The sequence below is a fragment of the Mchenga conophoros genome, linkage group LG6 (assembly GCF_057382185.1).
Source record: "Mchenga conophoros isolate Kocher_MC1m ecotype Shallow Benthic linkage group LG6, M_conophoros_male_GT1.1, whole genome shotgun sequence".
Lineage (NCBI taxonomy): Eukaryota > Metazoa > Chordata > Actinopteri > Cichliformes > Cichlidae > Mchenga > Mchenga conophoros.
In genome coordinates this window covers 28,639,326-28,666,695 of record NC_140531.1, presented here as the reverse complement: position 1 = coordinate 28,666,695, position 27,370 = coordinate 28,639,326, and the positions used below count along the sequence as shown (strand labels likewise).

The following is a 27,370-nucleotide window of genomic DNA, read 5'->3' as shown; positions in this document are numbered from 1 at the left end:
TCCCTACTACATACTCTTTCTCCATTCATTCATTCATTCACTCATTCATTCATGGGCTAATGACCCTCCTCTCTTGTTATTCCACTTCTCCACTTGTGGTTTCTACCTCTTTCCGTCCGATTTGTGCCAACTCCCTTTTCTCTCTTACTTTCCGTTGCAACTCCCCCCCCCCCCCCCTTTTTTTTTTTTTTTTTTTTTTACATCTCAATAGATGTAGAAGTGTTAGTAGGGGATGCAAATTAGTAGACACATGGTTGGAGCGTGAAATAGGAAAAGACCTTCACTGTTAATACCACTTCCTCTCTGGGGTGTGACACTTCCCATTCACATAATAAGATGTGTGGGAAATGTGTGCGTATTATGTGTATATGTTTCAGTTTTCCTTCCCAAAACATTAGACTGCATGGTTGCACGTCATACAGTGCAAAGCCAAGCCTGCACACCCACACTGCTGTGCCCATTATGTCCATTTAAATGATTCACTTGCAGCATGCAGCATGTGTCTGTGTATGCGTGTGCCTTCCTGTCTGACTGTATTGTCTAATCAGCAGATGGTATTAACCCTCATTAAAGCCAGAGGCTTGAATAAAGCACAATAACTCATCATCAGGGAAGATAATACAAATTATTGATCATGTATGTGTGTATATGTGTCTATATAGCATCATCACATGTCTGCTGAACTAAATTAATGCTAACAACAGCAACTAAATAAATAATAAATGATGGGGCGGAGGGAATATGAAGAAATTTTTTTGTTGCTTTACAAAGTGTAAACAAAGAACAGGACAGCCATCAAAGTGACAGGGAGTCTCCATACTCCATTAACATCTTTGTAAGTGTCACTTGTAAGCTTCACTGCCTATGTTTGCACCCTCTTTAATATGTTCACTGCAACAGAGAAGCCATTATTTTTAGGGGTATGTATATTTCAGGGACAACAGCTGTCACCAGAATGTAGAAATGTTGTAAAGTAAAGTGATGTGTAGTGGTTTGGTTAGGTGAGGTAAAATTTTGGCATACAGCACACTAACTTGTACGTTTGTCTGAATAATTCACATTAAGTGCAGCTATGGAATTACTTTTTTCTTTTTCAATAAAACTCTTGAAGAGTATGTACATGTTTGGAAAAATATTTTTCATTTTACATAATTTCTGTTTGTCAAAAAATTCTGTTCTTTAAAAACATTTTAAAGAAACATCCATTATTAGACAGTAAAAGTGAGTTTTGCTTCCAGTACCGAGCTAAGTATGAGCCACCATCCCAACTCCATCCATCTATTCATCCGTCTGTATCTGGAGATCTATCGATCAACCGGCAAGGACCTATTTTTAGCATTCTTTGCCCAGATCAGTGACCGGTTGATCAGCTTTACATATTAGTGGTTCGGTAATGAGGTTCATTTCAAGCATGTGCAAAACATACACAGCGGTGTAAGAATACTTGCGTATAAGGGATCATGTCATTAGTGTAAGTGATGACACAGAGTTCGCCAAAATAAAACATGGGGGAACCACTGCAAAAATGTTAATAACAACAAACCTAATGAACTTCACCCATGGACATTTTAACCACAAGTCAGTATCTTGAGGATGGGCAGTTGCTAGGATAATCCGGTCGTTAAGTCTGACGTCACTAGCCGTGTCTGGACCTAAACTCCGCTGCAGGTCCATATATCAAACGATCACTATGGCATTACTGAGAGTTGAAAAACTGTCTAAAGTCTTTCATCTTTAATAAAATGATCAGCGTTCTGCTCTACCAGGTGTAACAATTGAATTTAACATCCAGGCATCCATGAAAACGGAATTTATGACATTTAACGGCGTTAGAAGTTAGCAGGAATTTAGCTCGCTAGCTTCTATCTAAATACAATATAGCATGTCCTGACTGCGGGGTTTTGGAAACAAATTAAAACGTACAGCTCTGCTATCACTTCCAGCATAAATGAAGACAGAAAACTAAACAGCAGTAACGTTTGTAGGGTTACTGAAGTTTGGCTAGCTTGTATATAATGATGTGCTACGTGACCGCTAGCGACACAGCTATGTTAGCATAATATAAACAAGCTAACTTTTTTTCCACTCGATAAAAGTTTACGTGAGTGTTCTCGGTGGTCAGGAACAAATGTAATCGCATGGCAGGATGCTGTAAAAGGACCAAACTTCAGCCAGGAGAACAACTGAGATAATCCATCCACAATACGAGGTTAGTCATTCATATACTGCTGCATGGGCTGGGCTGTAGCTACATCCTAAGGTTTTAAAAACTGAGCTTAAATAAATGATTAGCGGTAATAAAAGCCGAGGGAGGTCAACGGTGATCACTGACTGTTTTAGGAGCTTTTTGAGATTAAATAGAAGAAAGTGCAAAACATTAAAAATGTTAACAACACAAAAGCCATATTAAACGCAGACTACTTTAGGCCCGGAAGTAGGATTCGTCACGTCATCACTTAACGACCGGATTATGTAGGCAAATGGAAAAAAAAAGAAAAGGGTTAATGTCCTGTTATCTGGTGAAATTATAAAGATACTGGAAAGTTACGTAAGTGACTTTTACTTGTTGTATATAAATTTTACTTTTATTTGATAAGGCACAATATGTCAAGTAAAGGTGGGCGTACAGCAGTTCACTTTCAGTTAATTATTAGTAACTATTTTCAGTAGCAGAGCCATTATTATCTGTTGTTTCAGAGAAAAAGTCATCTCCAGTTCTCACATTACTTAGCTATGCTTATGCATTTTATATATATATTTTTTTAAGCGCCGCATTTCATGTCAGTTTTGTATAAAAGGATTTTAAACTAGAGCTTAATTAAGATCAATTATTGCATGTATTTTTTATTGCCACAAATTATACTCCGCACATCTAACAAACTACAGAGAAAACAATATCCACTGTATTAACAAACCTTTCCAAACACACTTAGCATGAATGTGCTCTGTAGCAGTTATAATAAGAGCTTACAACAGATTATGATTTCAGTCCTGTGTTTCATTGAAGTGAGGAAAATACACATTAGTAAATTGCATCAGTTCAACTTATTATCTTACATTGTCTTACAATGAGAACCAGGATCATTTTAGGTTATAAAATTCGACTGAAACATTAATATTATTTTAGAGAGGATTCCACAAAAGTTCCCAGCCGAAGAAGATAACACAGTGCTTGGTAAGATAGGTAACCCATCTTATGTAAGGCTCTCTTTGGGGGGCTTAACTGTGCAACTTTGCCTCATGGAACATGACCTTCTAATCTCAGCTCTAATTTATGCTACAGTGTAAACTAATCTCGAGAGATGAACACACAGGGAAGGAGAAAGGAGACAGCCAGAGCGGGAGAAACTAAGGCAGAGATGTGGATGAAAGAGCAATAGAAGCAGCTTGCACAATGTGATCCAGATAGGGCAAAAGCAATGAGGAAGACATACATAGACTGGGAGAGTTGAGGATAAAATGGAATAACACTGGCATGAAAGGAAAGGAGATCAACCATCCACAGCAAACAGACCACGAGTGCCAGAGGGACCTTTATGTTAAGGAAAAAGAGGATAAAATAAAGACATCCCCTGTGCCTTCACGAGGAAGCAGCCAAAACAGCTTGACTGAAACATTAAACGATGATTATGATCAAAGAAGTACAAGGATATACATATTTGATGGTTGACTGTTGCACGCTACTTGCAATAAAGTTTCCTCCCGTTTGATGAATGTAGACAGTTGGCTCTTTTACAAATGAGCGGAACAAGACAGAAATGAGGAAGCGCAAAGGGAAAACAAAACGGGAAGAAAGTATAGGGGGAGAAGAAACGAGAAGAAATTCACAGATGGAGCCAAGTAGAAGTAGAACACTCTGAAAATGAACTGGCAGCAAGAGAAAATCAATGTTAACTAGAGGGAGGCTTTCTAAGGATACAAATAAAAATCTGTTTTCATGTACTTATTTCTCTCTCCCTCCCATTCTGCTTAATGACTTCATCCTCTTAAGGGAAGAGGACAGCTCTGGCAGCATCCCATCAATGAAAGCTATCTGAACAAAAGATCCACATGACAAGGTGTTAGCTTGTGGGTTTGGCTGGTGTTTTTTTTTGTTTATGCTCATGTTGTCTTATGCCACCCAGTTTCATGGTGTTAATAGACCAATTTTCACAAATACAGACTGGCATATATGCCTATACACATGTATAAAGGCACAAATAAAGTGCTTGTGCCACCAAACGATTGATGAGTTTGAAGAAAAAGAATATGAATTGTATGCTATGATTTTTGCAGTCATCAGACATGAATAAATATGGCAGATTTTGAGGAGCCTGGAAAGAAAAGCGACTGGACTTCTTTAGGTTTCTTGAAAGCGTTTCACCTCTCATCTGAAAAGCTTCATCAGTACTAAAACGAAATCAGGTATTTAAACCCAAATGGGAGTTGTTCCTTTAAAAGGGTCATTGACCCACTATTGATCATGTGCCTCATCAAAAGAGCCAAGGTGTGAAAACCCATTGTGAGACCTTGACTTGCCCTACCATGTGACCTACTGAGATCACCTGACACAAGTTGTGAGTGGGCAGTAACCCCTTGTGGTGTCCTCGGATCAAAAATGGTCCCTAGGTGAATGGCAAACAAGCATATGGGAATCCTGAGGATCTCAAAACTGCATTGTAGGTGGAAGACAGTTGGTGTTGTAAGCCACCCCCCTGTTCAAAGATGGTCATTCACAGAGGGAATAGGTGGCCTCTTTCACTCCTCTTTCAAACCATCTGTCCAAAATGTGAACACTGGCATCCTCGAAAGATTGGCCTTTATCTTTTAGATGCAGATGTTGTGCCATGCGTTTATGGAGTGGCTGTTTGGTTTCTCCAATGTAGAGGTCTGAGCATTCCTCGCTGCACTGTACAACATACACTACGTTGTTTAAAATGTGTTTGGGAGTTTTGTCTTCGGGATGAACCAGTTTTTGTCTGAGGGTGTGGGTCTGGAGTGCATTGGGATTTCATGCTTTCTCTTATATACCTGCTACAAGGGATGACCAATGATGAAAATGTTGTTGTATTTGTTATTCTATATGATATCCTACCCTTCTGTAAAGAAGTGCAATCACTTTTTTTTTACAAGCTCCTTAGATTACCACAACCTGGACGACTGAGAACAAGTCAGAGGACCTGGACATTACAGACACTGTCGTATCCCTGATAGCTCAATAACATTGAGTAATATTGGCAGACTGATACTCTTAATTGAGATCATCTATAAGCATCTTATAGAAAACAAATCCTGCTCCTCACACACGTCTTAAATAATCAGGCCCAATCTTATCTTAATGGCCTTGTAGTACCATATCACCCTATTAGAGCACTTTGCTCTCGCACTGCAGGCTTACTTGTTGTTCCTAAAGTATTTAAAAGTAGAATGGGAGGGAGAGCCTTCAGTTTTCAGGCCCCTCTTCTGTGGAACCAGCTTCCAGTTTTGATTCAGGAGACAGACACTATCTCTACTTTTAAGATTAGGCTTAAAACTTTCCTTTTTAATAAAGCATATAGTTAGGACTGGATCAGGTGACCCTGAATCCTCCCTTAGTTATGCTGCAATAGGTGTAGACGGCCAGGGAATTCCCATGATGCATTGAGTATTTCTTCTTCAGTCACCATGTGTTAATAGACCTCTCTGCATAAAATCATACTCGTAATTAATCTCTGTCTCTCTTCCACGGCATGTTTTTTATCCTGTCTTCCTTCTCTCTCCCCAACCAGTCGCAGCAGATGGCCGCCCCTCCCTGAGCCTGGTTCTGCCAGAGGTTTCTTCCTGTTAAAAGGGAGTTTTTCATTCCCACTGTCGCCAAAGTGCTTGCTCATAGGGGGTCCTATGATTGTTGGGTTTCTCTGTATGTATTATTGTACGGTCTGCCTTACAATATAAAGCTCCTTGAGGCCACTGCTGTTGTGATTTGGTGCTGTATAAATACAATTGAATTGAACTGAATAGAATTTATATAAGAGTATTGGGCTTTTACAATTTAAGAGCACCTTAACAGCACATTGGATTCTCTCACCCAAGGGGAAGGATCTAATGTTTCTGAAACTTTCTCAGTCATCAGGGCTTTTGCACCATTTTAACATCAATACCTTTTAACACCTCAGTAAATACAAATTAGGACCAAAGAATGTCAAAATGAGCCAGAAATGATCCAAAAAATGACCCAGAAACCTGGGTCAAGTAAAACATTATGCCCTCTCATGTAATGTTCATGTAGGTAGGCTAAAGTAACTAAAGAGACAAATCAAATATTTTGAAGCTACTTTTGAAGCTACCTGTCTCTGTTCACTGACTACAAAAAAACAAACAAATTTTAAAGCAAGTGAATCCAGGAAATTAATTAAATAGGTGTTTCGTTGTTGATTACTTCCAATAGCTGTTGTAGAAAGAAGGCCCCAGCAGTGAAGAAGTGTAGCTACTGATGGAGCCTAGATGTTGCTTAAGGGAGGAGAAATTGGTGAAGCAATGCCAGAGTAGTGATCTTCAGAATCAGAATCAGAATCAGAATACTTTATTGATCCCTGGGGGAAATAATTTTTTGTTACAGTGCTCCATTTTAAACCAACATTAAGACAAGACAGACAATACGCTAACTAAGAATAGTACAATATATACATATATATACATACATACATACATAAGTCACTTATAAATAAATAGTTGGAAAAGAAACATGTGTAGCTGTAGCAGCAAACAGTGTGTTAAGTGGATGCGTTGTACAGGGAGATGGCCACAGGCAGGAATGATTTCCTGTGTCGTTCAGTGGTGCTTTTCGGTAATCTCAGTCTCTCACTGAACGAGCTCCTGTGACTGACCAACATGTCATGGAGTGGGTGGGAGGTGTTATCCAACATTGTCTTTATCTTGGACAGCATCCGCCTCTCCGACACCACCTTGAGGGAGTCCAGCTCCATCCCCACAACATTGCTGGCCTTACGGATCAGTTTATTAAGTCTGTTGGCATCTGCGACCCTCAGCCTGCTCCCCCAGCATGCAACAGCATAGAGGATCGCACTGGCCACAACAGACTCATAGAAAATCCTCAGCATTTTCTGGCAGATGTTGAAGGACCTCAGTCGCCTCAAAAAATAGAGACTAGTGTTTCATTAAGGTGTGTTTATGTGTTTATGCCTAAGGGCAAACTTACCAATCTAGCGGCTTATCCACTGCACAGTAAAACCGAGTGAATCAAATCTGCATCCTTTCCCCCTCCCTCATCTTCACCTCCCATTTCCTCTGTCCCTTTCCCTCCCTTTGCTCCTTTTTGTACTTTAATGAGTGGCTGCCCTGTGGGCGAATCATAGGCTGGGGCCTCAGACATCAAGTCCCATTCACTGCTACATTGGAGTGTGTCAGCACCAATGAAGCTCACATTGTGATGGGACTGCCGCCCAGTGTATATGTGTGTGAGTGTGTGCATGGGTGTGTGTGTGTGCCTGTCTGGCCTGGATTTGGGATATGTTTTCATAAAGTGCTTTCCTCCCATTTGTTCCTCTCCCTGCTGGAAAAAAATCACACTTTACCACGTCACTCATTCCCAATTTCCTTGCTGACACACACTCACTCATTCTGTGTAGAGCAGCCGGAAGAGAACGTGCAGGGAGGAAAACAGGAACGTAGAAAGAAAAGTGAGACAGAGTTATTAAGAACAGGGCGGAAAAGAAACACAGGAAGTATACGAGAGGGGAAACGATTGAGTGAATGAAGATTACTGAACTAAAGAGGAACGTTAAGTCATCAGTGTTGTGATAGTCACTCTGGTGTGCATGTGTACAGCCATAATTTCTGCAGGTGCACAGATCTGTGCACTTTTCTCAGGATCAAACTGCTTTTTAGCAGGAATGACCTCACATTAACTAATATGTGCACACACACACACATAAATATTACTCCCCATCACAGAAGATACAATTACGAATACATGGTTGTGTATGTGTGCCCATTTCTATCTGCCCACCACTTTCCTTTGTTTCTTATTCTGCATGCTGAATCAAAACTTTCATTCCAGCTATCAAAACTCCTCCACTCCAAGGGTCTCCTTCTAAATCTGAAACAAATTTCCAAAAAAGAATAATGATAAAAAAAATCAATGTTTTTTGTGATAACAATGTGTTCTGGATTAGATTTTATATTACTCACAGAGCACCAGTGCTGAGTTAAACTTTGTAATGAGAGAATTGAAGAAAGTTGCACTGCTTGTAGAAAAACTTGAGTCAATCTCTAACCTTGATTTTTTTTCCTTGTCTATTTTGTGGGTTTGCTCTACAGCATGACCAATAGAAATTGGCTGCTATCCTTGCCTGACTTTGGCATACCTAAAATATACTGGTGTAAATATGCTGCAAGGCTTTAGGTATGAGTCACACAGTGACCCAATACCTCAAACTACTTTGTGAAAATTGTTGCATTGAAAGTAAATTTCTATTATTGATATCAAACACAGTTGAAATATATTGTATGTACAAAACTGCTCACTGGGCTTTGGAAACCAGGAGACACTGTAATGGATTTTTTTTTTTAATGAGTAGCTAAAAGAACAGTCAGTAAGATATAAGACTTCACAGTCACATGAAAATAGTTTTCACATGATTATATCTCCTACTTTACCCAAATACACCCAAGTCCTTGCATTTCCTCCTTGGCAGGTTTGTGGAGCGCCAGCATCTTTTCATGTGTTCCACATCCCTCATGTGTTAAACAACAGACATAGAGCAAACACAGACTTTCTTCTGTCCATAACACTTTCTATGTATCTAAGTTTAAGTTTTGTGTCACTTCATGTTGAGGACCTGTTAGGTGGCCTGTTTCCTTAACAGAACATTTTCATGTAGTTGTCTTGTTGCACACCTTTTAATCAACCTTTCTGACTATCAGGCAGCCACAGGCAGTTTGTGTCGTTCTCTTAGTAGGAAGCAGCACACCATTATATGTTTTCAATTTTATTTCCTAAATGAATAAATATCCAGAACAAGAAAAGAAAGTGTTTTTGGCCATTTTAAAAATACTATAATTGAACATACAGAGGCTGATGCTTCATCAACTCACCAATTTCAGCGCTTTAATTACCACAAAGTTTTTCAGCTGTTAAAACATAATTTTGTTTTTTCCCCTAATGATCAATTAGCATTTCAAAGGATATCAAATGATAAACTTTCATACGTAACACAACGTTCCAACAGAAAACCGGAGTGATGGTTGCTGAAAATAGGTCTACCACTATGCAAATACTCCATTCAAATAACTCCTGTTAAATGAGACTATTGACAATTAAATGCCATTTTGATTTGATTTAATATCATATTAGATGAAAAAAAATGTGCATTTTAAAAATATTTTTAGTGACCTTTTTTAGCAGTAGCGGTGAGCTCTAAATTGAGTTAAATTAGAAGAAAACACAGCAAACACCTACTCGCATCAAACTGAGTATGTGTTCCAGGTTAATTTTGTTAGCTTGATTGCAGCAATCACACTCCAAATGTTGCCCTGTTGGAGTTTTTATACTTTCTTTTACTCAGTGGTTAAAAAAAAAGAAAACAGTTACTGTTTTGGTGTATTCTGAATACTTATTTTAAAAAATACAATAAATTAAAACACCTCACAAAACAATAATAGTACTGACCAGACACTATCTATCATTGTGGCTGGAGAGACCTTGCTAAGATTTATTCTCTACCATTCAGATATCATAACTAAATGCTTTTATAATGCTCATACACTCCATATTTTATGCCCGCAAGACAAACACTTTTAATTAAATATACATCTGTTTTAACATGCCCAAAAGACCTCAACCATAAGGCGAGAGGAGGCATCCTAATCCGATGGCCAAACCACCTCAGTTATTTCCTGTTGACAAAGAGGAGCAGCAGGTCTGGTTTGACCCCTCCTTAATGACAGAGCTCCTCACCCTCTCACCGTGGGTGGGCCCAGAAACCCTTCAGAGGAAGAGTGTTTGTACCCACTGTGTTCTTATTGCTTCACTTACTGCCCACAGATTATAGCCACAGCTGAGGGTAGGATCGATGATTACCGCAGATGCTTTATCAATCTGTCTGTCAATCTCCCACTCCACTTTTGAACAAGATATGAAGATATACTGGATGTACAAATCCAGTAGTTGTAATGTCATATGCATACTCTATGCATGTATTATATTAATTGCTATTAGGAATGCAAGAAAAAAATCAAGAAGGGACCATTATTACCAGTGTATGCTTGTCACATAAGAACCAAATTAATAATTAATAATCCACAACTAAATCTCCAAAATCTTTTGCAAATGGTGAAATCTGAAAGAGATACTACAAGGTGGTATCAGGGGAGAATGCTGCTAAGAAGCTTTGGATGGTAGTCTGTAGGAGGACTTTGAAAATCAAGAAGAGGAAGCGAGTCAAGGCAGAGACATGGATTAAATGGTGGAAGCTGAGGAAGGAAAAAATGTTGTACAGAGTTCAGGGAGGAGTTGAGACCAGATAACTGAAAGTACAACTATAGTACTGAGAGAAAGTGCCAACAGAGGGGTTTGGTGTACTCTCTGGACAGAGGAATGAGGACAAGGTGACTTTGTGGTGAAATTAGGTACAAGTGAGTAAAAGAAACTATTCAAAGGAAAAGGTTAGCAAAGAAAACTTGTGATAGTCAGGGAGATGAAGACAATAGACAGGGATACTGGGAGGCTAGGCCTGCAGCAGAGAAAGGGAAAACCTGGTGTTGTATGTGAGGTTGGACTCTAACAAAGGAAAAAAAGACGTATATTTACTGGCTAGACAGAGAGATCAAGATGGAAAGGATGTACAGCAGATTAGGGTGATGAAGGATGTGGATGGAAGTGCACTAATAAGTGAAAAGAGTGTGTTGAGAAGCTTGAAGGATTACTTTGAGGAGCTCATGAATGCAGAACATGAGAGAGAGAGAAAGGAGGACAGATGAAGGACAGTTAATGAATTAGGAAGTGCAGAGAATTAGTAAGGAGGAAGTGAAATCAGCTATGAAGAAGATGAGGGGAAAGGGCCCAGATACATACCTGTGGAGGTATGGAGATGTTTAAGGTAGTGGACTTTTTAACCAGACTGCTGAATAAAATTAAAGAGAGTGAGAGGATACCTGAGGAATGGAGACGTGCAATGGCACCAGTTTTCAAGAACAAGGGTGATGTGCAGAGGTGGTCAAAAGGGTAAAGCTAATGAGCCATACCATGAAGCTTTGGGGAAGAGTTGTTTAAGCTAGGTTAGGAAGAGTGGTGACAACTAATGGGCAGCAGTGTGGCTTCATGCCAAGAATGAGACTGCACATACATGTTTGCTTTGAGAGTGTTGATGAGACATATAAAGAAGGGAAGAAAGAGTTGCTGCTGTGTCTCTGTGGATCTATACAATAGGTTGCCAAGACAAGGTCTGTGGTACTGCATGTGAGGGTGGTGCAGGACACATAAGAGGAAGAAAATGAAGAAGAGAGTCCAGACAAGGATGAGTGGGTGGAGATTATATCTCCAGGGTGATCTGTGACAGAAGGACAGCACCATAGGGGAAAGGTGTCTGGTTTGGAAAACTATGACGCTGACAAAAAGAGTTAAAGATGTATAGATTTTCATTGTGAGTGACCAGAATGCACAGGCTTAGAAATGAGAACATCAGAGGAACAGCTCAGGTTGAGCAGTTTGGAAACAAAGTTATAAAAGCATGGCTGAGATGGTTTGGACATGTGCAAAGGAGAGACAGTAAACATACTGGACAAAAGATGTTGAGGTGCTAGGCCATAGGAAAGACCACAGAGAAAATTCATGGATGTGGTTAAGAAGGGCATGCAGAGAGTTAGTGTAACAGAGGATGATACTACAGATACACTGAGATTGAGGCACATGATTCACTGTGTGGACCCTAAACGGAGCAGCCAAAAGAACTAACTTCAGCATCATAAAATACAATTATTTGTGAAACATAATCTGTTTCTTATACCAATAATTACACAGTTAAAAAAGTTACATCATCAATGCTTGTTGGGTAATGCTGGCTGCAAAAGGGACTTTGAACTATTTGCTGTCATGCTAGCTAACGCCATCTTTTATTCCAATTTTCACAAAGTAGTTTGAAGCATTGAGTCGATACCACTTGTCTACATCAGCTGTGACTAATACCTTATAAATTCATTAAAAAAAGCTTTACTTTATACAAAAATAATATTGGGACATACAGTGAAACCACTAAAACCTACAAACCATACTGCCCAACGCTACGTGGAGATGCCATTTAACTCAGTAACAGACTGTGTTAGTACTACTGTAGTTTGAGGCCATCGCTTGATAAAGTATGACCACATTATCTCCAAAAAACAAAGATGTGAACCAAAACTATTGAACTATAACCTTGAAATTCTCAATATAAAGGTTAAACAGAATCGGGCAGCCTTGTTGGAATGAAATCCCCAGCATGAACTTATTGCTGGCACTGTCAAACAAGCTCTCACTACCACTGTACAGGGACCAAATAGCCTGTTCTTATGATTCAGTTATCCTAATTATGTATTTGTGAAGCATAATCACTTGTTACTACATTTTTAACTAATTTAGAGAGACCCTGCAGTACATCTATTCATTATTTAGCTGTGATGTTGTAAGCTGACAGCAATTCTAGTGCTCAAGGGCAAACTGGACTAAGTGTTTAAAAGAGGATTGTGACACAGCATTGATTTCGGCTCATGTTTAAAAGCAATTACATCTTGCCCATAGTATAAGTATCTATTCACCCCCTCAAAACAATGCCCTTCAGTAGAGTAATACATGAATACCATCCTACTTTGAGTACCTGACAATATACAGAGTTACACTCTCAGCAGGGTACTTCTCAGTAATGGCCTAGGAGTAGAACGGCTTCCTCCACATTAAACAGCCCATTACTAGACATTGATTGCAGTTAACACCAACGTCAGACTGTATTAATCGTTCCATTCTTCCGCTCGAGTGCCTCTGCACAGACCTGAACCTGAGTGCTTATCTGGGATCATTTAACAAGGTTTGAGGAAGTGAAGGGATTTCTGTCAGTGTATATCACATCACTCCTGCTGAGTTTAGTCTGGCTGTTTGAGAATGAAAGTTGTAAATGAAGTGAATGTTATAGAAAGAGACAAATCAGATGTTTCAATGCTAACGGGGCAAAGAGGGGAGCAGTCTGATAAAAGCTAGAGTAGCAAGGTCATGCAAGACTTGTCTGTTTCCAGCAGGGATTTTGAGTTACCAGTCAGCAATTTCCACAAGTGGCTGTAGGAGGGGGGAAAGGGAGAGCAAGCACTTAAGAGCTAAACACAATATTGCAAGGAGTAAAAAGGAGAGAAGACAGAAGTCACAACTATAGTGGTGACAGAAAGATGCTGTACATGATAATAAGGAACTCATCTTAGCAACTGCAAAGCCATCTGGACATACAAGGGAAGATGAAACTGGAGCGGAAATTGGCCAAATTTAAATCACAAAAAAGGATCTACAGTACCACGAAAACGTCTGGGGCCACTTGTTGTTTCTTTATATATTGCTAAAATATAAAGAAATGAAGAGGAAAATGGGAAATAGTTAAAGTGAAAATATAAATGGAAATACAGTATATAAGGCAAAAGCAGAGTTTGTGTAAATCTAACGATCTTGAAATTAAGTGTATGGTATGACCAGTCTGAAGTCTCTCAGGCAAACTTTCTTGTAATTTCTTTAAGTAATCCTCAGGAATAGTTCTCCAGGTTTCTTGAAGGACATCCAAAGCTCCTCTTTGGATGCTGGCTTCCTTTTGTTCCATTCTGTAAACATGAACCCACAAGCTTCAATAATGTTGAGGCTCAGACTATGGAGAGGCTGATCCATGACTGACAGTGTTCCATTGTGTGTTTTTCTATACAGGTATGCCTTTTCTGCATTGGCAGTGTGTTTGGGAGGACTGTCATGCTGAAAAAACCGTTGCCAGTCAGATGCTTCCTAGATGCTATTGCATGGCGGATCACAATCTGATTTTGTACTTTTCTGCACTCATAATTCCATCAATTTTGACACTTCCTATTTTATCCTCTATTTGTACAGTTTGGGACATTTTCCAAGGACACACTGCACGCCATGCCAACATAAGCCCAAAGAACTATTCATTTTCAGTTAATTGTTAGTAGTTTTCAGCTAATAGCTCTTTGGGAATCAACTGATTGGTATCTGTGCCTGTCAAACTGTGGAATTACTTAGCACTTAGTTCCTCCTACGCCGGGCGGTGCATCGGGCAGTTGGTGATCTCCATCGATGTTGGTCAGCAGCGACTGCTTCAGCTTCGTCCCAGGCAATGTCGACAGTTCTCAGATCATCCATGAATGTTCGACGCCATGTGGTCTTTGGTCGGCCTTGCTTTCGCTTGCCAGTGCGTGGACGCCATGTCATGACAATCTTAGCTGGGCGATGAGGTGGTAGGCGTAAAATATGGCCCGCAAAGCGGAAGCGCCTTTCTGCAACAACATCGGCTAATGGGCGGGTGCCTGCTCTTCGTAGGACCTCCTCATTTGTTATTCGGTCCCGGTAGGAAATTCTCAGGATTCGCCGCAGGCCACGTTGTTGAAGCACATTCAGGTGTTGAATAATTGCACTTGTTGAGCACCAGGTTTCACTAGCGTAAAGTGCAGTAGGGAAGACGATAGAGTTCAATAGTCTGATCTTGACCCTAACATTCAGGGAGGTCGAGTTCCAAATAGGTTGGAGACGTCGCAGGACACCAGCTGCCTTCCCTACTCTGGCGTCTGTGGAATATTTGGCATTTTTTGTACATTCAACTAAAAACATAGGAACAAATTACATGTTTTTGAGAAAGGCTGCTACTAATAAGGTGCCTAAAACTACAATTTAACAGTAGCACCCCCAGGCTTCTACCTTTCTACCTTTAAAACCCGGAGAGCAGCCAAATGGCTGGTAGGCTTTTAGCTAAGCTTTAGCTTCAGCCAAGTGGAAGCTAAATTGGCTAGTCATTCATATGTATATTAGGTTGTTACCTGGGAATTCTGGAGGGAGGGGAGTGGGGGTTTGAGTGGATTGAGGAATTTCCCTGCGAATCTTGTTGACTGTGCCGAGGATGGTGGTTTTCCGTCTAAGAAGTTTTTGCGCAAGTGAAAGCGATGTGAAAAAATTGTCCGTGGTAACATTTCTGCCCTTGTCTAGGAATGGTTCCATCAGCCTCATTACTACATTTTCAGAAAGTCTCTCCCCAGTGGGACGATTGGGGTCCTTGCCAAGATATGGGAAGACATTGCAAATGTACTTGGATTTTAGGTCGCAAGCCACCCAAAACTTGATCCCAAACTTGTCAGGTTTACTTGCAATATACTGCAGGAAACAGCACCGAGTCTTTGATGGGAAAAGCTGTTCATCAACGGTGATATGTAGACCAGGGTTGTAGCACGTGATGCAGTTGGTGACAAATGATCCCCACACACTGGAAATTGCAGCGAACTTATCAGTCTTTGCTCGATCACTGCGGGTGGACTTGTCATCAAAGCGTAGGTGTTGCATGATGTCTTGGAAGCGGTTTCGTGCCATAGTTCCAATTATCTGTGGGTTTCCCAGGTTTGCTGACCAGCAGTCATTTAGAGATGGAACCCTGTTAACCCCCCGCAAGATGACAATTGCAATAAATGCCATTAGTTCAGGGAGGTCCATGAACCAATGAACATGCTCCATGCACCACTCAGCAGGCCATTTGTAAATATGTGTACAAATGGTTGGTTTTTTGTACTGTTTTTATCAATAAATCTCAGCAACAAAGGACATACACCCATGTGTGTTGATTTCTCCCTAAGATGGCAAACTGAAACACTCCAAGTTGGTGACTTTTGGAGATTTATTTCCCTGGATGATTGAGAATGCATCAAGATGAAACACAAAAGGAAGTTCACAGCTTTTCCCATCAAAGACTCGGTGCTGTTTCCTGCAGTATATTGCAAGTAAACCTGACAAGTTTGGGATCAAGTTTTGGGTGGCTTGCGACCTAAAATCCAAGTACATTTGCAATGTCTTCCCATATCTTGGCAAGGACCCCAATCGTCCCACTGGGGAGAGACTTTCTGAAAATGTAGTAATGAGGCTGATGGAACCATTCCTAGACTAGGGCAGAAATGTTACCACGGACAATTTTTTCACATCGCTTTCACTTGCGCAAAAACTTCTTAGACGGAAAACCACCATCCTCGGCACAGTCAACAAGATTCGCAGGGAAATTCCTCAATCCACTCAAACCCCCACTCCCCTCCCTCCAGAATTCCCAGGTAACAACCTAATATACATATGAATGACTAGCCAATTTAGCTTCCACTTGGCTGAAGCTAAAGCTTAGCTAAAAGCCTACCAGCCATTTGGCTGCTCTCCGGGTTTTAAAGGTAGAAAAGCCAAATGGCTGCTCTCCGGGAGTTTATTAAAATTGGTTCTTTTCAACGCTGGCTCATCCTTCGTATTAGTTGCTTTTTATGCTTTAATGACGTTTAATGTTGTAGATCGGTGGTGAGTGGCTAAAATACAAAAAAGACCCTTTGTCTAAAAATGGTCAGATATACGAATTAAACTGAGGATGAGTGAAAAACACTTTGAAGGGCCCTCAGAAGGCCTTTTAAAGTGTTAAAAGTGGTTACAACAAAGTCTGGCTCCTTGGAAGCAAAACATAAAGAAATGATGGGCGTCTCAAGACTTTTGCACAGTACTGTACTATATATTTTTTAATCTATTCCCCGAACTTCATATGTATACGAAGTATAAAACTCAGACTGATAACAGTGGTAACAGTGTTTTTATAGGAAGAAACCTTTGTATGTTGATTAATGATTGATACTGGCAGATGCAGTTTCGAAGACAAAAAACATAACATAAACCTGTATTTATTAATATATAATCACTATAAACATTTATGAAGGACATTACGTAGGAGAGGTGATCTGAATAGAGTAAACCGTTAACACACAAGAACTGTAAGAAGAACTAAAAGAACTGAAAAAACATACTGTACCTGTTTATGGCAGAGCTGAGCTCATCCAGGCGCCTTGCGTCAGTGGTGGAGGTGTTGTCGAGTTTGGACAAACTGTCCATCCTCTTTAGAATCACCTCCAACATGTCGCTAATCTTTCTCAGCACACCACGTGACTCCACGCCTCCCAGCACTGAGTGGAAAGACAGACGTGAGACAGGAGATGAATGAAAGCTGGACAGTGAGTACATGAAGCTTGCATAACAGCACGCATATTAATCATACAGCCTCCAGCTCTTCTGGCTCACCACACTGTTGCTGATTTTGGCTGTGTTCTTGTTTTGCACAACTGTCACTATGCACTTGACTACAATGAAGATCAAAAGCAAAGTGGCAAACAATGCAAAAGTCCTCAAACAGATTTGTGAGGATTTCCTCTTAACTTCTGTATTGTGTGTAGGAGCCTCAATATCACTTTTTTCTTTTTCTTTGCAAGGCTGTCAAGAAAACTACTTGTATAGTAATGAATTTTGATTACAAGGAAGACTGTAATACAGAACGTCAGCCCATCTATGATCTTTGGTGTTGGTCATGGCCAATACTCCAATACGTACAATTTAAGTTCCTATCCAAAGATAAATGAAGTCAAAACTCTTTGAACTTTGTTGTGTGTCCCTATTTTTGGTGTGTGTTTCAGTTTTAAACCAACTCATTTATTAAATTAATTCCAACCCAGCAGGACTCAATAGTACCTCTAATTTAACTAACCAATGCTCATGAGTTGGATTAGACCCATCTTTGGAATCTCTCTTCCTTTTGATCTCAAATACAGGCCGATAAAATTTTGTCACAGGTGGGATGCTATCACGTTGCCAAAAATTGTTCCAGTGAAAGACTGCTAAATTACTCAAAAACTGCACGCGCATAATGGTTCCAGAATTTGGCACACACATGCACATACTATGAATTTATTGAGAGGCAGTGCGATTTTATAAGTTTAACTTGCACAGTTATTGAAAATGTTGCACCGAAAGCTCATCCTCACCCTACCATTTCAGACTCATGAGAGCAGCTCCTCTTCAATTCAGCCCGTGTGTTATTCTTCATCTTAAACTCTAAAAGCCAACATTTTGATTATGTGTCTTTAACCTGCATATCTCCAGCTTGATCTCTTCCTGTCTGTCTGCAGCAGTGCACATTATCCAGTGATGTATTCTGATCTCTCCTCATAAACTGGATTTTGCTCGGGTCAGAAAACCAGACACTCTGGAGTCTGATGTCTTAATGTAGACTTATCTTTATATCCTTTGATACCCTTTGATATAAAGATATGAGGGTGAGATGTCCACCAAGGCTATATGGAATATAAAAAGCCAGCAACTAATTATGCTGGAGCGCTCAGTCACTTTCTTTTTCTTGCATGTTCTTCTGTCTGTCCATGTGAAATCCAAGAGGAGAAATCGAAAGGAGTGGCTGTGCACACAGTTGTGTGTGTGTGTGGAAAGATGAACACACTGGCCATCAGAGTTGAAAAGTGACTCATAACACAAAAGAGCACATACACAGTAGCAGAGACAGTGAGAAGAGAGACGGTATAAAAAGGTTTACCACACCTCATTAGGATAATTACACTGACTCTGGCAGGGTCAAGAGTGCCTATGAATTCAGTCATAATGGACCAGAATGAGGAAGGTGACTGAAAGCATGAGACACAGATGGAAAGCTTTCTCATTTAATTACTCTTCTCTATTCGGTGTATGTACTGATCATCATTTTTAAAGAAAAAAGTAATAGATAAATTATTCAGAGTGAAAACTAGTGTCCCAGGAAATGGAAATTATTCCAGCAAGATTTATGTAAAATCTTGGCAATATTTTATCTTTTGTTTAGCTGAATCATGAAATAAAAATAAATCACATACTTTACCTCATACTGATATATTACCTCATTTAAATCAGATAGGGACAAAGCAGTTGTCTCACGTTCAACCCTTTCAAGCAACCAACAGAGCTTGAAAGGGTTTATATAATGTTTTCCAAGCAAAAGTTTCAAAGTTTCATTTAATAACTACATATTACATAAATTGCATACTTAACCAAAACATTATGTCTTAAATCTTCAGCGACCTTTCAGTTTATTTATTTATTTTAATTATGGGTATCTGCTTTCTTGCAAGTTTAGATAAAAAACAATGGTGAAGAGGTAAAAGATACCAACGTGATGCTAAAATAAAACATGAAATAAAAAACAGATTAAAGCTAACAAACTTACGAACATAAATGACAAATTAACGCAACAATGATGCGGCGAAAAGTAGCAATTTATCATTTTTGGAGGGGTCGACAGGAAACGTGATGTAAGGTCGATGGTTATATGAGGCAAACATAGGTAAGCGGTGATTGTGACATATACAATACCTTCAGTTGAAAATTAAAACTTGTTTTTCAAAGGTTTGGTAACGTAAACTGATCCAGTCCATATTTTGATCACATCAGTTAGAATTGTACCAAATAGAGTTCATAAGATATTCCCTCAAAGAAATCCCGTCCACCATCATCAACAGAGTTTTGGTAACCATACGGGTTGATGGTAAGAACCTTAGAGCATGTAGCTTGGGACAGCAGGAACACAAAGGTCACAGTTTATTCCTCTAGCTTTCCATCAGGGTTTAATGGTGCCTATATTAACACTGCTAACACCTGGATTACACTGCCTGACCATTCTGTCAAACCCCATGTCTGCTGCTTGACAAGCAATTACAGCCAATAGGTGTCAGAGCCTAACATCTCCAGCACAAGGTCATTGTCTGCCTTGTTTTCCGCCACCAACAGCAGGAATCGTAAGTTCAATGAGTTATTGCCACAGTGACAGACGTATTCATCTGAAACTGACAGTGTCATGTCCTCTGCCTATGATAGATTGCTGTTTAACAGTTCGCGGCTTGGTCCTTCTGGTGACATCTTTGTGACTGGCTGATAATGGATGACAGCTATGTCAAGAGTCGTGTAAATTGAAGGAATAGTTATCCTGGTAAACTGAAAATTCTTGGCACGGGTTAAACAAATGAGTGTTTGTTAATTTGAAAAAAATCCACAAAATGGCATTACTGGCAGAGCTTCATAAAGTGCATTTAGATCCAAACCACCAACTCTTTTATTAGTTTGGCTTGCCAAAATCTGGATTTGATGCTATTAATTAATAAAATACTACAGGGGAGTATGTATATTAGCAAAGAGTAGGGTATATTACGATACATTTTTTTTGACAGCTACAAGCTCCTGGGATGTTCAGCAGTGAGCAAATGGGAGTGATTTCAACCTAAAGGTATAAAAGATCCAATAAGTTAATGACTGCATCTTTCACATGTTCCCATTGTCTAATGTTCATGTCAATTCAAGTCAGGGGGCTAATCGTTTAAATGACAACACTATCCCTGTAGCTTTATTACAGGGAAACAACACGTTTAACAGGTACGTCAAATGAACCGTACACAAATCTCACTGCTGTAATACAGTATATACAAACAATGACGTGTTATATGTAAGTCATGATCTTAGGGTTTGGTCAGTTTTAAAATATAATGGTGTCAAAAAAAAGGCCACAGGACACAGTGTCCTCTACAGAAAGGGGATTTTAAAAAAGAAAAAGATAAGCAACAGACAGTTTTTACTTACTGCATTACTCAGCAAGGTTGTTATTTTAATTGGACTGTGGAGCCCCAGGACTTAAATTATACAACTTTTTTAAACAAGCAAAAAATAAACAAGAAAAATACATTTCAACAAATTCTTTCTTGCAGCAGCTTATAGTTGCCCATTTTTAGCTTCCATGTTCTGTTAAAGAAGGTAACTCAGAAGTGTCAGGGAAAGTTTTATATATGTGTAGTTTACTGATTTTATACAGATACCTATACTGAGGTTGATATGAATGAAAGTTTACATAATGTTGCTCTCTGTAAAAGCTGGTGTTTCTCCTTCTGTACAGCAGAACCCACACAGCAGCAACTAGGGCTAGCTTAAATACTATTTTACATATCACTGGGCAAAAAAATAAACTAAATAGGTAAATAACAGTTAAAAAGTAATTAATTAGAGCAATATCAGTGATAACACTATGTTTAAGTTGACTGACACAGTGCAAAAATTAAATATTAACATATAATGTATATAACACAAATATTTTAAGATTCGATTAGATCAGTCTTAGGTAATACCAACAAACCAAAAAAGACAATATTATGGGTTTTCTGTGAGGGTCCTGTATTGTGTACCGTGTGCTGTGATGCCTCTGGTGACATGGCTCGTTATTTATTATATCTATTATAAGGGCAAAAGCTGTGAGGACAGTGTTTCCTGACTAACTCCCACAAAAATGTTATTGTTTTACTATTGTCCATAGCTGTTAGTTGCTACTTTAATGATAAGACTTTAACAATAAAAGATGAGTAATGTGGCTATCGGATAAAGGTATCTAGGTCGCTCCATGTTTCCACAGGGGCTACAGTGGATGGATCTTCATGTTTGATTTTGCAAAGATTTTATACTGGAAACACGTCTGGATACAGCCCTCCCAATTATCCCGAGATTGGGACCAGTACTGGGACTAGCTTGTGACCCCCTTGAGGCTGGGTTTGTGGCTGTGGTTAACACTGAAGTACGTAAACATTTACATTTGTCTTTGGTGAGTAGAAATCAAATGTCTAGACGAGCTGTAATATGAGACTCCAAGGAGAATACCGAATTGAATATAAGTGAGATCAAAATAAAGCCATAGTATATGTTTTTTTCTAACTTTTTGAAGGTAATTAAAGTCATAGAAAGGGTCAGATAAAAAAAAATATTAGTGATTTTCCTTCATCAAATTTTTTCATGTTGCTAACATAAAATTACATTTCACCCAGGCAAAATGGCAATTATGACTCTACAATATTGCAATTATTAATCCCAGAGGTATGATTTTCAGTACCAAAAAATTAAACTGACTGCAATCTGCTATATTTTAGTGATGTACTGGTGGGGCGTAACACACAAATTAACACATTTGGCCATGTGAGTTCACAAACGTCCTGGAGACACATGAACATACATTTGTGTGCATAAGCTATGACGTGTGCCAAAACAGGATGATGTTTTGATTGGCTTGGGGGTGTGTTTGCATATTCATGAGAAGAAAACCATTTATGGTTTGATGAATGCTCACAGAAGGGGCTTCTGGATAGGAGTTGACACAGCTAAATTAACTGGACACCAGTGTAATTTTGTCACAGGCACGCACACACACCCACACACCACATGCACGCCCACACCAGTGCACACACAAGGCTTTAAACTTCACATGAAAATCCACCTTGAAACAAAACGCATATCATTTCAGAACATTAAGACTTGAATTAATAATGACACACAGAGCATTTAAAGGGATGGTTCCTCAGTGCTTGATAACGTTGTGGGCTCATAAGTGTTTTGTGTTAGATATTCCATCCCACTGAGTATAATTTGAAAGCAGGGTTTCCAGCTGTGAGTCAGAAAATGCAGTTACATCCGAGTAACAACATCGGTGATGTCACCGTGTCCTGCCTGTTGTTTGCCATTATTCACTGTCAGCATCCCTATTTTAATCCACAAGCTTACCAGGGCCCAAGCCTTGACAACACGAAGAAGGAAAAAGAATACCAGGGTACCTCGGTTATTACTACTGTCAGCCTAAATAAATACTGAAGTTGCACTAAAATACACTGTTTTTGCAGTCTACACAGTGTAAAAGCAAAGCCAATTCAGTGATATACTCACTGTAATATTGTGAATGTATTGAGTTTAATATTGAATTTTGGATGAGAGGTCTTCGTTAAAAGACAACTACTGGTGGTTGTATTGTGCTAGCTATTTCCAGTTAAGCTCTATGGTGCAAACTGGAGTCTTGAGTGACTGGTAACATATCATTGTATGCAAATTAAGCACGGCATGTTGAACAGGGCGATAGCTCTGTGAGATGTTGAGGGACCTTGAATAAGGGAGTAGACCCGAAACTCAGCCTTGACTTTCTGGTCCAGCATCAGTCTTGAGAGGACATCATCACCACTGTGTGATAGAGCTGAAAAGAGTAAAAGACTTGTACTGTACTAATCAAATACAGATCTAATGCATGCAATGCACATACATATTAATGCACGTATGATGCATAATCATCTGCACATAGTCTTCCATCACCCGACTCCTCCAACTTGATCTTACTTCTCCCTAAACATTGTTCTTCTTCATCATCTTCCCCATCAGCTTTTCTGTTTCCCTGTTAATCGTATTCCTTAATTAAGTCTTCATTCCGAATGTCCAGTTTTACAAACTCCAGTAAAACTCCTCTCTCGTTCCTCAGAAACCAGACAGACAGTCGGTTAATATCCCGCTACCACTCCAATCTCCAGTACATCTCCTCTCCTCATTTCCACACCCGCATTCAATTACTAAAAATCACATGCAATTTAATTATTATGGTGCAGCAGATCTACTCTTCATTAGCTAAAGAACATGAGGTCTTTGTGAAAAGAGTGGAATGAGCGGAATTTGTGTTTCCCTTTTTTGTTTTTCTTTCTTTTTTTTTTCCAGCACAATGCAAATGAAGTAAAGGGTGAGAGCAGGTCTTAGCCAAATGAAAATGCACCAAATGAAGCATGAATGAAGTGAAATATTGCACTAGAGTAAACACAGTGAATACCAATGATCTAAAAGACAATTTAATAAGATGTAAGACCAGAAATGATGGCATGATCAATAAGCTATTTTGTGGCCTTCAGTAAAAAACAACCCTGAAAGAATAGAATTTAATAGAAGCAAACCAGTTGGAGGCTAATTCTGCTACAGCTTAATTCCGTCTCTTCTTCCGCTGAACTTTTGAAATATTTATTGTTCATTTAGTTTTGACATTTTCCTCACCATTTATCCAGTGATGTCAAGGCAAATTGGATTTTATGAAACTAGATGGGACAAATGAGAGGATATTAGAAGCTACAAAGAAGGAAAGGCTATTACAGTGTCTATTATCAATGACACTTTCTGTCACTTCACTTTTGAGTAGTTCTCTATTTTAGCAATCAGTGAGTTGATGAAGAAAGACTGTATAGCTGCAATGGCTATTATTGTCTTAGCAGTTCAACTTCTCTTGTCCCCTCATCCTCTTTCCTCTCTTATTTCTTTCTCACTTGTAATTCCTCTAAGCTGATGGTTTATTTGATTTGTTGGACATTATCTGTCACGTTAGTATTTTTTGTTCTTTTCCCCTTTGGAACATGTTTTTGAATCCTTTGTCTATATTTTCATTCTCTCTAAGCTCTAAATGTTCCTTGTTTCCTTTTTCTCATCTTGATTTATCATAGTTTATATTAGGATGATGACATTGGATGAAAAACGAGGATCCTTTCAGACATACACACACAAGAAGCACACATCCAAACAAAGCGCTTGAGACAGACAAAAACTATATATGTATTTGAACAGAGACCAACTTGGATGCAGTATGAAAGGCTAATCTGTTGACAAGTGCAGTATTTCAGTGCATGTGGGTGTATTTGTTTCTTTACAAAACTGGAATGAAAAAGGCTGATAAGATTTATTTCCACAGAACACAATTTCAAATGGGTTATAAAAAATTTTTTTTATCAGATAGTATTATTCTTTTGGGAATTACACATAAGAAATGCACTGTCAGTCTGTTTCACTGAAGGGTGACATTGTTGAGTGATGATCTCCTTTTTGGTTGAAAACATCATATATTGGCACAGTTACGGAGTATTTGGAGAGCTACTGTTATTGTTTCTTCTTAAAGCTGTATGCTTCATTTCCTTCAATGTTACATTTTAAACTTGATGCTACATTAAAGTGCTAAGTCTCAGCTTTAATTGGAGTAGGTTTAGTATTGAAACATGTTCAGATACCACTCTGTGAAGCTGTAGTGCTTTAAAAGTTTTATGAGTCATAATGTCTCATTTTTTGTGTGAAGCCAGTGAGCAACCCTTAGTACTGTATCTTCTTTACTTCTGTGATGCTCACTTGACTCCTCACTGCAGCCACTTGCAGCTGTTGCTTGTTGTCAGGTTTCTCTGCCTTTACTTTGGTCTTTAGCGACTGGAATGCAGCTCAGATGATTGAGATCTGGCAGTCAACTTGACCAGATGAGATATATTCATATTTTATATACAAAGATTTAAACTTTTTCCTTGCTATAGCTGCAGTGGTGGAATTAGAATACCAGGCTGAGACCATCAGACTCTGTGCCTGCTTGTTGTTATTTTGTGCTGTGTGTTGGGGTTTTTTGTGGATACATCTTGCTGAGATGACTTTCATAGACAAGTATACTGTAAGGATTCACATAGACTTTTTTTTTGTATGTAACCCTTAACGAGGGAAAATGGCATTGAAACTTTATCTTTTTCATTTCCTGATGAAGTCCACATCTGTGTGGAAACAACAACTACAGGAACAATCTTGCTACAAAAATATGATGACAAAAACAAAAGATTCTCTAGATGTAACTCTGTGCTTAACTTTTATTGGGTTTCACAGCTGATTGGGTGAGGTGGTCCCCTGGCTGTGTTTAGTGTTGTTGTCCTTTTGAATAATAAAATATTCATCAGTCACACTGTAGTTTTTTTTTATTTTTGTTTCCAAAATATACCAGAATATACTGCTCACAGTAAAACCGACAGACACAGGCACATAAAAAAGACTATTAGTACATTTTTTTTCAGGAAGTCATATACCTCTTTTATCAGCCTTTGGTGATTCAAGCTATAAACCTTCAATTTGTGCTCCAAAGGTTTTAAAAGCAGTGACATGAATGCTTCTGAAATGTGGAACATATTGGTGTCTGTATTCGTGCATTCTTGTTCTAATCCTTCAGAAAAAAAAAGTGTAACTCTCAAAAAAACAAACAAACCACAGTTTGTTGTATTTGAAAGTACAAGCAGGCACGTATTCATGTGCTATCCCGAGAAGCTTGACAGACACAAGCCGTGACCCTCATTACCATTTCCACCACTCACTGAAGTCACGGTCTCTCCTGTTTACTTTCACTATTTTCAGCACAGCTTTGCTGTTCAGAGCAGACAGGCATACGGCTGCAGGGGTTGCTTCTCACCACAGCCACAAGAATTTATGTTAGCGTGACTGGAAGATATGGAGTGCTTGAGCTTAAACAGTGTGTATGTAGCTTCAGATGGTGGTGTGCAGGAACTACGAAATATCTGTGACATGACGTTTTTGCTTTTGTGAGTGACTAAGCTGCCATATTCGTGCCTGAGTGTGCAAATATAGTCAACCATGCATGTGACAGTAGATCCTAATGACAGATTTCTTGGAAAAGAGCAGCAGAAAAGAGAAAATAAAATGAAATACATATCTGATGCTGATGAGCCTGTTTGCCTACCTGCGCATTCAAATAATGTGAGAAAATCGGCATGCCTCTGACATCAGGATAGTTATATAAAGTATGCATGACTATAATCTCGTATGTTCATATGTTAAGTACTGTATAATGTACAGTACCAATATTAAAGCATATCAACTGATAAAATATAAGAGCTGGTGACAATTTGGAAGTGTCACCAGCAAAATAAATAGTTGGCAAATAATTATAAGCATCTCAAAATATGTAATTAAATATATACATACATAAAGAATTCCATTACTGTGTTCCCTATGCATGAAGTAGTGACACCATGGGGGTTTGCACACTTAAAAGACTATGGAAGCTCTTACTTAATTTAATTAACTCAGACTTAATTTTGTGCCCCATTACTTTTGCCGTAGCCACATTATGACACTATGACTTATTAAGGGATTATATGCCTCTTAATAACCCGTACAGTATGAACGAGAAGAATATTCACAGCATATGTACATGTGGACAACTGGCTGGTTTAAAGCAGACAAAAAAATCTATACATGAAATTTAAGTTCATTTGCCTTGCATGGTAGCTAACCTAGCTCATCAAAAGAGAAAACAAATATCAACTTTTTGTAACCATAAAATGAACATTTCACAAGTTTTCTCAGAATGCATAAAAGGTGCTAATGTTTGGGCTATACCTAGTGCAATATTATTTTGCACATGCATATGATGATCTCCTGCCCTAGGCAGTAACTGTACGTTCTTTGTCTTGCCATTATCTTTCAGTACATCACTTCAAGGCCTCCCATCAATCTACATCACAATGAAACATGGTTGCACTGCAGGCCTGGGGGAAGGATAAGGGACAGATGAAAGAGAATGAAAAAGACAGCAGAAAATTGGTTTAAGAGAAGGGGATTTTAATGGCCATCCTTTGGTATTTGAGAAATAACATCATATATGCCAGAGGACAATGGCAGATTTAATGTTGTCATACAGTCAAA

At 39.0% G+C, this 27,370-nt stretch overlaps 1 protein-coding gene across 1 annotated transcript in view; it reads right to left on the bottom strand.

Annotated features, from left to right (window-relative positions):
* LOC146572839 (alpha-1,6-mannosylglycoprotein 6-beta-N-acetylglucosaminyltransferase B-like) overlaps positions 1-27,370 on the bottom strand; it is a 118,839-nt gene that overhangs the window by 66,376 nt on the left and 25,093 nt on the right. Inside the window, exon 3 of the mRNA XM_085277263.1 lies at positions 17,031-17,181. Coding sequence (XP_085133389.1) covers positions 17,031-17,181 — 151 coding nt within the window. The remainder of the gene's footprint in view (positions 1-17,030; positions 17,182-27,370) is intronic.